Below are 12,886 nucleotides of genomic sequence, written 5' to 3' on the forward strand. Positions count from 1 at the left end.
GTAAAGGAAAGTCTTGAAGTACTTCATGATCAAATCCGTGGAACAAAAATTCCAGAAGAAGACACACTGGAAGAGAAGCAGGCAGTGGATGACTACATCCTTCCAGAGGCAAACACAATTTTGGCCAGGTCACCGTTTACCAAGGAGTTTGCCAGTTTACACGAAGCTGTCATGTCTATTGAAGAGACTGAGGAGGAAAATGAAATGGACAACAACAAATATTGTTGCCCAGAGATACTGGACATTCTTCTCAAAGATTACATGCCGATTTACCCACTCTGGTCAGGGATAATGCTTGGGGATCTAAAAAGATTCAAAGACAGAGAGTCTAACAGAGAGGAAAATAACATACAGAAAACACATGACACAAACTGTCATGCTGAAAATTGGTTCTGTATTGTTAAAGATAAAATATTACAGAAAAAACTCCACCATCGCCCAGCAACATTCATACAAAAAATGTATGCTTCACTGCAAGGAAGGTACAGGGAACACATCCTGCAACATGGCCTTCCAGACAAATTGTTAAAGAAACGGTTCAACGTTAAACAACACAGTTTGGAAGACTCTGAAGAAAAATGGGCCAAAAAGAGCGTGTGTGACCGAAAACAAAACAAAACAAAGTACTTTCATACCCCAGAAGTTATGCCTTCTCCTAAAGAAGAAGTGAGTATTAAAGCCATTATTAAAGTCTCAAATTAAAGTGATTTTTAAATTACATACATGACAGTGTTTCTATTATTAACAGAATACAACTTTTTACACGTTGTATCATATTCTTATTTTTGCCTGTCCTCGTAGGCATCAAAAACTTCATCTAGACAGCCCAGGTCCAGAAAAACAGACACAGACCATGGCAAAGCAGTTTCAGATACTGTGCAGGTAAGAATGAGTCAACTTAAGGCAAATTCAAGGTTACGATGACAAGATAACGTCTTAAAATACTATAATGTGATTAATGTGTTCACAACAACATGTATAAGTTGATTTTCTTCTACCTCTCCTCGTAGGCATCAAAAACTTCATCTAGACAGCCCAGGTCCAGAAAAACAGACACAGACCATGGCAAAGCAGTTTCAGATACTGTGCAGGTAAGAATGAGTCAACTTAAGGCAAATTCAAGGTCACGATGACAAGATAACGTCTTAAAATACTATAATGTGATTAATGTGTTCACAACAACATGTATAAGTTGATTTTCTTCTACCTCTCCTCGTAGGCATCAAAAACTTCATCTAGACAGCCCAGGTCCAGAAAAACAGACACAGACCATGGCAAAGCAGTTTCAGAAACTGTGCAGGTAAGAATGAGTCAACTTAAGGCAAATTCAAGGTCACGATGACAAGATAACATCTTAAAATACTATAATGTGATTAATGTGTTCACAACAACATGTATAAGTTGATTTTCTTCTACCTCTCCTCGTAGGCATCAAAAACTTCATCTAGACAGCCCAGGTCCAGAAAAACAGACACAGACCATGGCAAAGCAGTTTCAGATACTGTGCAGGTAAGAATGAGTCAACTTAAGGCAAATTCAAGGTTACGATGACAAGATAAAGTCTTAAAATACTATAATGTGATTAATGTGTTCACAACAACATGTATAAGTTGATTTTCTTCTACCTCTCCTCATAGACATCAAAAACTTCATCTAGACAGCCCAGGTCCAGAAAAACAGACACAGACCATGGCAAAGCAGTTTCAGATACTGTGCAGGTAAGAATGAGTCAACTTAAGGCAAATTCAAGGTTACGATGACAAGATAACGTCTTAAAATACTATAATGTGATTAATGTGTTCACAACAACATGTATAAGTTGATTTTCTTCTACCTCTCCTCATAGACATCAAAAACTTCATCTAGACAGCCCAGGTCCAGAAAAACAGACACAGACCATGGCAAAGCAGTTTCAGATACTGTGCAGGTAAGAATGAGTCAACTTAAGGCAAATTCAAGGTTACGATGACAAGATAACGTCTTAAAATACTATAATGTGATTAATGTGTTCACAACAACATGTATAAGTTGATTTTCTTCTACCTCTCCTCGTAGGCATCAAAAACTTCATCTAGACAGCCCAGGTCCAGAAAAACAGCAACAGACCATGGCAAAGCAGTTTCAGATACTGTGCAGGTAAGAATGAGTCAACTAATAAACAAATTATGTATGGTTGTGGAATATATACATATATATATATATATATATATATATATATATATATATATATATATATATATAGAGAGAGAGAGAGAGAGAGAGAGAGAGAGAGAGAGAGAGAGAGAGAGAGAGAGAGAGAGAGAGAGAGAGAGAGAGAGAGAGAGAGAGAGAGAGAGAGAGAGAGAGAGAGAGAGAGAGATTTTAACTGCCTATAAAATATGTTCATGAAAATTGACACAAAGTAATACCACCGCTGTGGTCATATGTTAGTGTTATTTTTTGTTATGCAGTGACAGTTGATTCTTTTTCTCCCCAATCTAATTTGTTTTAGGCTTTTTGGAGTTCAAAGGACAGTGAAGTGGTGGTTGCAGTGATTCAGTCAGTTGACAAGAGTGTGACATATACATTGCGCCTAACCGAGTTCAAAAGCTTGAAACCACACAACTGGTTGAATGGGGAGGTAATCATATCTGCATTATCAAGCAGTGATTTATACTACAGTTAGTGTTTACCAATGTAAATGCTACATATTATATATATATATATATATAAAAATAAAAATACAAATGTTTGATGCATACTGTTAAACATTTTAACATATACTACTGTACATGGAGGTTTACTATCACATGAATTTGAAGGACATACATTTCATTTTCTTTAATTTTGCAGATTATTGAAAGCTACATTCAAACCTTGCTGAATTCCAAAGGTTTTGGAAGGAAAATATTTTTATTTAACCACTACTCTGCCGGTGTTGTTGTATTTGGGGAGAGGTCTGCAATGTCAAACCACAGTTTCCGAACGGTCAGATTTACAATAATCTTGTTATTCAGTGCAAAATCAAAACGTCAGAAGGACAAGTCCAATAATATTTCAACTCTTTTGCAGGTCAGCTTTGAAAACTACGATGCCATCATTGGATTTGTTCAAGTACACAAAAACCACTGGAAATTTCTGGTGTGTAAAACCATTGTCTAACCATAGTTCATTATTTATGTACATTGCAAACTAACCAAACTATGTTTAACAGTATCTCCATAGGACATTACAGAAAGTGTTTGTGGTGGATCCCCAAGGGATAGATGAAGGCAAAGATTCTGAACTTGCTGCTGCAAGATTCAGGTATTGTATTATATTATTTCATTAAATAGTTTTCTTAATTACCATACAGTACAATTTCATTTAGTGTTAATAATTACTTTGGTGACAATTTCTAAATTTGATCATAATACAATTCTCACACACGTGTAGAACATACTTCAAAATGCGGGAGGAACTTCATGGTAAGACAGAGTGGGTGGATGTGACATGGACACATGGTGTCTTTGAAACACAGCATTCAGGAAGATGCTTGCAGCTGTGGAGTTTATGTCATGCAGGTAACTATAACATTTTATGAAATCTTGGAACAATGCTATTTTTTTTTCATTACCTCAACAGAGTAATAGTTCATATTTTGCTATGGATAATGTATTTTGCAAGTTTATTTAATGCTATTTATGTTACCAAACAGATGGCTAAGGAGGTAGTGGAGGCTTTTCCAGGCACACCATCTGAAATCACAATACCTACCAGTAAGCGTGTCCTGTCACAGCTGCGTAAAGATTTGGCTGTAACAATCCTAGAAGCATCAGGTATGTATTTTAAGCACACAGTACAGGACCATCTGAACTGATCTATTGTCATTTTGGAGTGGTGAGTTTTATTTTCATTATTATGTTGGCTTAACAATAATACTGAAAATATACTGTTTATATATTACGCTTATTAGTATAGGTCCAAGCATCAAACATGCTAAAAAACACTATTGTATTTGCAGAGATTCTTTGTAAAGGCATCAGAAACCAAGGCCATAAAAAAATTCCCATAATGATGAAAGAGATCCAAATCAACCACATTATATTAATTGTAATAAAACTTAAAACATGGTAAACTGTAATAATAAGTATACAGTAATACAGAATATACCAATCATTTGCAAAATATAATTCATATTTTCTATATTTTAAAATGTAGATTGTGAATATATTAAAAAGAAGCCTATTTACAAATAGTGATTTCATTCCTTGTCACTATAATTAACAAGCTTATTGTAATGAATTACATTTATTTAATAAGCTCATGTGAATAGTTAAATAATAATAGTATTTTTATGCTTTGTTAACAACTCACTAACTGCAAAGAGTACTCTCTTCAGATTAGGTGATGGTAAATCTGAAAATCTGAAAACTTTAAAAAGGACATTACCTGCACTACAAATAAGTGTTCCTTAAAAGGGATATAAGTGCATGAAGCATAAACATAAAACCATACATTGACACATTAGCGTCAATGTAAAGTTAAAGGACAGGTGTGGTGGTGTGGGTCAGTTTAAGGGTAGAGTTAGAGACAGGTGTGGTGGTGCGGGTCAGTTTAAGGGTAGAGTTAGGGACAGGTGTGGTGGTGCGGGTCAGTTTAAGGGTAGAGTTAGGGACAGGTGTGGTGGTGTGGGTCAGTTTAAGGGTAAAGTTAGGGACAGGTGTGGTGGTGTGTGTCAGTTTAAGGGTAGAGTTAGGGTCAGGTGTGGTGGTGTGGGTCAGTTTAAGGGTAGAGTTAGGGTCAGGTGTGGTGGTGTGGGTCAGTTTAAGGGTAGAGTTAGGGACAGGTGTGGTGGTGTGTGTCAGTTTAAGGGTAGAGTTAGGGACAGGTGTGGTGGTGTGTGTCAGTTTAAGGGTAGAGTTAGGGTCAGGTGTGGTGGTGTGTGTCAGTTTAAGGGTAGAGTTAGGGTCAGGTGTGGTGGTGTGTGTCAGTTTAAGGGTAGAGTTAGGGACAGGTGTGGTGGTGTGTGTCAGTTTAAGGGTAGAGTTAGGGACAGGTGTGGTGTGGGTCAGTTTAAGGGTAGAGTTAGGGTCAGGTGTGGTGGTGTGGGTCAGTTTAAGGGTAGAGTTAGAGACAGGTGTGGTGGTGTGGGTCAGTTTAAAGGTAGAGTTAGGGTCAGGTGTGGTGGTGTGGGTCAGTTTAAGGGCAGAGTTAGGGTCAGGTGTGGGTCAGTTTAATGGTAGAGTTAGAGACAGGTGTGGTGGTGTGGGTCAGTTTAAGGGTAGAGTTAGAGACAGGTGTGGTGGTGTGGGTCAGTTTAAGGGTAGAGTTAGAGACAGGTGTGGTGATATGGGTCAGTTTAAGGGTAGAGTTAGAGACAGGTGTGGTGGTGTGGGTCAGTTTAAGGGTAGAGTTAGGGTCAGGTGTGGTGATATGGGTCAGTTTAATGGTAGAGTTAGAGACAGGTGTGGTGGTGTGGGTCAGTTTAAGGGTAGAGTTAGAGACAGGTGTGGTGATATGGGTCAGTTTAATGGTAGAGTTAGAGACAGGTGTGGTGGTGTGGGTCAGTTTAAGGGTAGAGTTAGAGACAGGTGTGGTGGTGTGGGTCAGTTTAAGGGTAGAGTTAGAGACAGGTGTGGTGATATGGGTCAGTTTAAGGGTAGAGTTAGAGACAGGTGTGGTGGTGTGGGTCAGTTTAAGGGTAGAGTTAGAGACAGGTGTGGTGGTGTGGGTCAGTTTAAGGGTAGAGTTAGAGACAGGTGTGGTGGTGTGGGTCAGTTTAAGGGTAGAGTTAGAGACAGGTGTGGTGGTGTGGGTCAGTTTAAGGGTAGAGTTAGAGACAGGTGTGGTGGTGTGGGTCAGTTTAAGGGTAGAGTTAGAGACAGGTGTGGTGGTGTGGGTCAGTTTAAGGGTAGAGTTAGGGACAGGTGTGGTGGTGTGGGTCAGTTTAAGGGTAGAGTTAGGGACAGGCGTGGTGATATGGGTCAGTTTAAGGGTAGAGTTAGAGACAGGTGTGGTGGTGTGGGTCAGTTTAAGGGTAGAGTTAGAGACAGGTGTGGTGGTGTGGGTCAGTTTAAGGGTAGAGTTAGAGACAGGTGTAGTGGTGTGGGTCAGTTTAAGGGTAGGGTTAGGGACAGGTGTGGTGATATGGGTCAGTTTAAGGGTAGAGTTAGGGACAGGTGTGGTGATATGGGTCAGTTTAAGGGTAGAGTTAGAGACAGGTGTGGTGGTGTGGGTCAGTTTAAGGGTAGAGTTAGAGACAGGTGTGGTGATGTGGGTCAGTTTAAGGGTAGAGTTAGAGACAGGTGTGGTGATGTGGGTCAGTTTAAGGGTAGGGTTAGGTGTAATGGAAGTGTCACCAGTGTAATTATATATGTAACTACAGAAGTGAATTACAGATGTAATGAAAAAAAGTAAGTACAAGTACACATGCAAAAAAAGTAAGTACAATGCAAAAACATGTATGTACACAATAAGTGCATTTTATCAACTGATTAATGTAAATGTTAGTACATAATTAAGGCCACATAATATAAAGTTGATACACATATTTTGATTTCTACCCTGAAAATTAGTGAAGAACACACTATTTGTAAATAGTAATTTATTTATACAGTAACAGTTAGGAGACTATAGTATATAAAGCATTAATTAACTATACAATTTGAAATTGATTTGGAAGAATTTCAATTTCTTAAACAAACTGTCACCATAAGGCCATTTAAGTAGCAAATTATTAACTTGTCTCTTTACAATGCTTGAAATTCAAAATTGTTTTGATAACTTTTTTTTGCCATGACTGTCTGGAGATAATGTGTACTTGGTACTTGGCAAACACATAAATGATCTACAAGAACATAAATAAAAATCAGAAACTGTCAAATATCATTTTTGGGACCTGGATATCTGGGCACTTTTGGGTATGATTTACAGTCTGTCTGTCTGTCCATCCATCCATCCATCCATCCATCCGTTAAAAATTAGAACAGTTAAAGTAGAAGGCTGATTTGTTATAATGTAATTACAGTGTTCAACCCCAAGGATCATTGCTCCTTTTGTGGACAGGAGTCTCCTGCTGGAAGTGTGCGTCTAAACACATGGGTTTGTTTCCTTTTATATGAAAAATTACTTTACAGTTATTAAATAATAAAAAAAAAAAAAAAAAAAAAAAAAAAAAATTCTCAATCGCTGTCACATTTTTAAAAATTGTTTTTACATTCTCAAAACTATAAGCACAATTGTCACAACTGCTTTCTCTATTGCCACTCTATAGCATGTCTGCAAAATGTAGTTACTCAAACCATTTATGCTTCAAAATCTAGTTATTGTGTCAGTAAATTGGCGAATAACACCAAAATAAAGTGTTTTTGTCATTGTGTGAGCCACACTAGTCAAAAGGCTTAGATGTTTTTTTCTTTGTTGTTGTTGTTTTTACCATGGAAATATTTTTTAGATACAATTTTTTATTTATTTATTTAACTGCCTTCTATTCTAGTATTCTTGTGGATAACATTGATCTTTTTACTGTAAATTCTGATTTAGACCATAGGAAAAAAATGACTTTGAAAAGTCAGTGTATTACACTTAAAAAAAAGAACATTTGTATTCATACAGTACTTTTTTTGTTGAAGAAATGTGTCAAATGTAACTTTATTTCTCAGTTGTTTGTTCATTTCTTCACACTCTAGTATTTTTTTCTCTAATACATATTTTCTATTGCACTTCCATGATAATTTTCAGCTTACATCAAACACACTTCTACAAAAAAAATTAACAATACTGTATAAATACAAATCATTCAGTACAAATATGTTTAAATAAGTACTGATGTGGCTGCTTCTGTTCAGGGTTGTGATGTTTCTCTGTGTTCAAAAATGGTGGTGATTGTGCTGTCAGCAATCTCCATGCATTATATATGTGAAAAGTATAACAGTTTCACTAAAAATCTACTCATCAGTTTTGATCAACAAGCCAGTGCATTTAGTCATTTTGCAGACTGTAGACAATTGTGCTAACTGTTTTGAACACGTGTCAAAACTAAAGCAATTTGCTTAAATCAATAAGAAAATATACTGTGAACAAGAAACTAATTGTTCAAAAAATCTGATTTAGTTGTTTTTAGAAAAAAGTCAAATTTGAAAATTGTGCTTAATCAATTGGGAAAAACTGTATTATATAACTGTATTAAGACTTTGTTTTATATTTTCTTTACTGTACTGTATATTGGATTCAATATTTTTAAATAGATGTTTTTATATATATATATAAAAAAATTGCATTGCTATCCATGTGGTATCAAAAGAATGTAGTAAAGTTTGCGTAACTTAATATGTTCAAAATCATATAAAAGTATACACAATTTTAAATTGTCACAATTTTTCCCCACCAGGTTCAGTGCAGCAACTGTGAAAGATGGTACCATTTTGTCTGTGTCAACATGACAAAAAAAGAAATACGTAAAATTAAGAGATCAGTGTGGTTGTGTGTATTCTGTAAGTAAAAACTACAACATCCTTTAAAATTGTAGCTGAAAAAAAGATGATATTGTTAACTCCTGTTTTATGTTGTTGTGATCAGTTTGTTTAATCTCCGCCTATGACTTTGCATAAACACGAGATCTGTCAAAATGGCTGTTGTCCTGACAATTTTTGGGGTGGGGTCTGGGAACTTCTTAACAACATATGATCTTTTTTTATATGTTGTTCCATATTCAAGTAGTACGATAAAGTCTAGATACCTTTATGTAAATAGCACTTTTACATACAGATTATTTCAAAGCAGTTTTACTACTCTAGAAATCTAGACACACCCTAGCGGTAGCAAATCTAATCTGCCCGCGAGTGTTGTCTAGCAACTCTCAATACCCTTCTGAGCTGTATTCGCCAAACTCTTGCCGGGCCAATCACATCGTGTATAGAGTCGGTGGGCGGGCCATAATGACGACGGCCGAGTTGCGCTTGTGTGCTTCTAGTAAACACAGAAACTGGCGAATGGCAGTCTTTCGAATCAGCTTTGACCACGACTCTGAAGACTTGGAGTTAAGCTTTTCTCTGAGAAAAGAACAAAGAACGGCACTGAAGTCATTCTTAAAAAAGGAAGATGTGTTTAGAGTTTTGCCGACCGGATACAGCGAATGTTTAATCTGTCAAGGAGCTCTGCTTGGTTTGGGGTCTGGCTTGTCAGGCTACAGTTTTACAGCATTAATAGGAAAACTCTGCATTGTTTATGTCAATTATGTTATTGTAGGGATATAAATATGGTACAATTTGTATATGTAACTTCCTTTTGAATAAGCAACATGCAGTTCCCTTTTCCACCGGGTGGGGGGGGGGGATCTGGTCAAAAGAAAGGTTGTGAAAGATGTCCCCTGTCCCCTTCTATTTAGACATGCAGTTCCCTTTTCCTCCAGTAGGGGGGTCAAAAGAAAGGTTGTGAAAGATGTCCCCTGTCCTCATCAACTGAATGACACTGGTTTGATGTTTCTCTCTCCCTGACGGAAAAAGTTATTACAAAGAAAGTAAATTTTAGACATGCAGTTCCCTTTTCCTCTAGTAGGGGGGTCAAAAGAAAGGTTGTGAAAGATGTCCCCTCTCCCCTTCTATTAAATGACCTTGGTTTGATGTTTCTATCTCCCTGGCAGAAAAAGCTATTACAAAGAAAGTAAATTTCAGACATGCAGTTCCCTTTTCCTCCAGTAGGGGGCTCAAAAGAAAGGTTGTGAAAGATGTCCCCTCTCCCCTTCTATTAAATGACACTGGTTTGATGTTTCTATCTCCCTGGCAGAAAAAGCTATTACAAAGAAAGTAAATTTCAGACATGCAGTTCCCGTTTCTACCAGTAGGGGGGTAAAAGAAAGGTTGTGAAAGATGTCCCCTCTCCCCTTCTATTAAATGACACTGGTTTGATGTCTCTATCTCCCTGCAGAAAAAGTTATTACAAAGAAAGAAAATTTTAGACATGCAGTTCCCATTTCTACCAGTAGGGGGGTAAAAAAAAAGGTTGTGAAAGATGTCCTCTGTCCTCCTCAACTTAATGACACTGGTTAGATGTTTCTCTCTCCCTGGCGGAAAACGTTATTACAAAGAAAGTAAATTTCAGACATGCAGTTCCCTTTTCTACCAGTAGTGGGGTCAAAAGAAAGGTTGTGAAAGATGTCCCCTCTCCCCTTCTATTAAATGACACTGGTTTGATGTTTCTATCTCCCTGGCAGAAAAAGCTATTACAAAGAAAGTAAATTTCAGACATGCAGTTCCCTTTTCCTCCAGTAGGGGGCTCAAAAGAAAGGTTGTGAAAGATGTCCCCTCTCCCCTTCTATTAAATGACACTGGTTTGATGTCTCTATCTCCCTGGCGGAAAAAGTTATTATAAAGAAAGAAAATTTTAGACATGCAGTTCCCATTTCTACCAGTAGGGGGGTAAAAAAAAAAGGTTGTGAAAGATGTCCCCTGTCCTCCTCAACTGAATCACACTGGTTTGATGTCTCTATCTCCCTGGTAGAAAAAGTTATTACAAATAAAGTAAATTTTAGACATGCAGTTCCCTTTTCCTCCAGTAGGGGGGGGTCAAAAGAAAGGTTGTGAAAGATGTCCCCTCTCCCCTTCTATTATATGACACTGGTTTGATGTTTCTATATCCCTGGCGGAAAAAGTTATTACAAAGAAAGTAAATTTCAGACATACAGTTCCCTTTTCCTCCAGTAGGGGGTCAAAAGAAAGGCTGTGAAAGATGTCCCCTGTCCTCCTTAACTGAATGACACTGGTTTGATGTCTCTATCTCCCTGGTGGAAAAAGTTATTACAAAGAAAGTAAATTTTAGACATGCAGTTCTTTTTCCTCCAGTAGGGGGGTCAAAAGAAAGGTTGTGAAAGATGTCCCCTGTCCTCCTTAACTGAATGACACTGGTTTGATGTCTCTATCTCCCTGGCAGAAAAAGTTATTACAAATAAAGTAAATTTTAGACATGCAGTTCCCGTTTCTACCAGTAGGGGGGTAAAAAAAAAAGGTTGTGAAAGATGTCCTCTGTCCTCCTCAACTGAATGACACTGGTTTGATGTTTCTCTCTCCCTGGCGGAAAAAGTTATTACAAAGAAAGTAAATTTTAGACATGCAGTTCCCTTTTCCTCCAGTAGGGGGGTCAAAAGAAAGGTTGTGAAAGATGTCCCCTCTCCCCTTCTATTAAATGACACTGGTTTGATGTCTCTATCTCCCTGGCGGAAAAAGTTATTATAAAGAAAGAAAATTTTAGACATGCAGTTCCCATTTCTACCAGTAGGGGGGTAAAAAAAAAAGGTTGTGAAAGATGTCCTCTGTCCTCCTCAACTTAATGACACTGGTTAGATGTTTCTCTCTCCCTGGCGGAAAAAGTTATTACAAATAAAGTAAATTTCAGACATGCAGTTCCCTTTTCTACCAGTAGTGGGGTCAAAAGAAAGGTTGTGAAAGATGTCCCCTCTCCCCTTCTATTAAATGACACTGGTTTGATGTTTCTATATCCCTGGCAGAAAAAGTTATTACAAAGAAAGTAAATTTTAGACATGCAGTTCCCTTTTCCTCCAGTAGGGGGTCAAAGAAAGGTTGTGAAAGATGTCCCCTGTCCTCCTCAACTGAATCACACTGGTTTGATGTCTCTATCTCCCTGGTAGAAAAAGTTATTACAAATAAAGTAAATTTTAGACATGCAGTTCCCTTTTCCTCCAGTAGGGGGGGGTCAAAAGAAAGGTTGTGAAAGATGTCCCCTCTCCCCTTCTATTATATGACACTGGTTTGATGTTTCTATATCCCTGGCGGAAAAAGTTATTACAAAGAAAGTAAATTTCAGACATACAGTTCCCTTTTCCTCTAGTAGGGGGTCAAAAGAAAGGCTGTGAAAGATGTCCCCTGTCCTCCTTAACTGAATGACACTGGTTTGATGTCTCTATCTCCCTGGTGGAAAAAGTTATTACAAAGAAAGTAAATTTTAGACATGCAGTTCTTTTTCCTCCAGTAGGGGGGTCAAAAGAAAGGTTGTGAAAGATGTCCCCTGTCCTCCTTAACTGAATGACACTGGTTTGATGTCTCTATCTCCCTGGCAGAAAAAGTTATTACAAATAAAGTAAATTTTAGACATGCAGTTCCCGTTTCTACCAGTAGGGGGGTAAAAAAAAAAGGTTGTGAAAGATGTCCTCTGTCCTCCTCAACTGAATGACACTGGTTTGATGTTTCTCTCTCCCTGGCGGAAAAAGTTATTACAAAGAAAGTAAATTTTAGACATGCAGTTCCCTTTTCCTCCAGTAGGGGGGTCAAAAGAAAGGTTGTGAAAGATGTCCCCTCTCCCCTTCTATTAAATGACACTGGTTTGATGTCTCTATATCCCTGGCAGAAAAAGTTATTACAAAGAAAGTAAATTTTAGACATGCAGTTCCCTTTTCCTCCAGTAGGGGGTCAAAGAAAGGTTGTGAAAGATGTCCCCTGTCCTCCTCAACTGAATCACACTGGTTTGATGTCTCTATCTCCCTGGTAGAAAAAGTTATTACAAATAAAGTAAATTTTAGACATGCAGTTCCCTTTTCCTCCAGTAGGGGGGGTCAAAAGAAAGGTTGTGAAAGATGTCCCCTCTCCCCTTCTATTATATGACACTGGTTTGATGTTTCTATATCCCTGGCGGAAAAAGTTATTACAAAGAAAGTAAATTTTAGACATGCAGTTCTTTTTCCTCCAGTAGGGGGGGGGGGGGGGGTCAAAAGAAAGGTTGTGAAAGATGTCCCCTGTCCTCCTTAACTGAATGACACTGGTTTGATGTCTCTATCTCACTGGCGGAAAAAGTTATTACAAAGAAAGTAAATTTCAGACATGCAGTTCCCTTTTCCTCCAGTAGGGGGGTCAAAAGAAAGGTTGTGAAAGATGTCCCCTTTCCTCCTCAACTAAATGACACTGGTTTGATGTCTCTA

The 12,886-nt window shown here is 37.9% G+C and overlaps 1 protein-coding gene across 1 annotated transcript; it reads left to right on the forward strand.

The window, feature by feature from the left end:
• Window positions 1-461: 461 nt before the first annotated feature.
• Window positions 462-3,711, forward strand: LOC137047139 (uncharacterized). Its single transcript, XM_067424717.1, has 10 exons — window positions 462-666; window positions 802-882; window positions 1,011-1,091; window positions 2,056-2,136; window positions 2,492-2,620; window positions 2,833-2,967; window positions 3,052-3,120; window positions 3,194-3,285; window positions 3,415-3,542; window positions 3,677-3,711. Exons 1-10 carry the CDS (start codon window positions 646-648, stop codon window positions 3,682-3,684), a joined length of 825 nt encoding a protein of 274 aa, XP_067280818.1. The 5' UTR covers window positions 462-645; the 3' UTR covers window positions 3,685-3,711.
• Window positions 3,712-12,886: the final 9,175 nt, after the last annotated feature.

Source organism: Pseudorasbora parva, chromosome 18, assembly GCF_024679245.1.
Source record: "Pseudorasbora parva isolate DD20220531a chromosome 18, ASM2467924v1, whole genome shotgun sequence".
Taxonomy (NCBI): domain Eukaryota; kingdom Metazoa; phylum Chordata; class Actinopteri; order Cypriniformes; family Gobionidae; genus Pseudorasbora; species Pseudorasbora parva.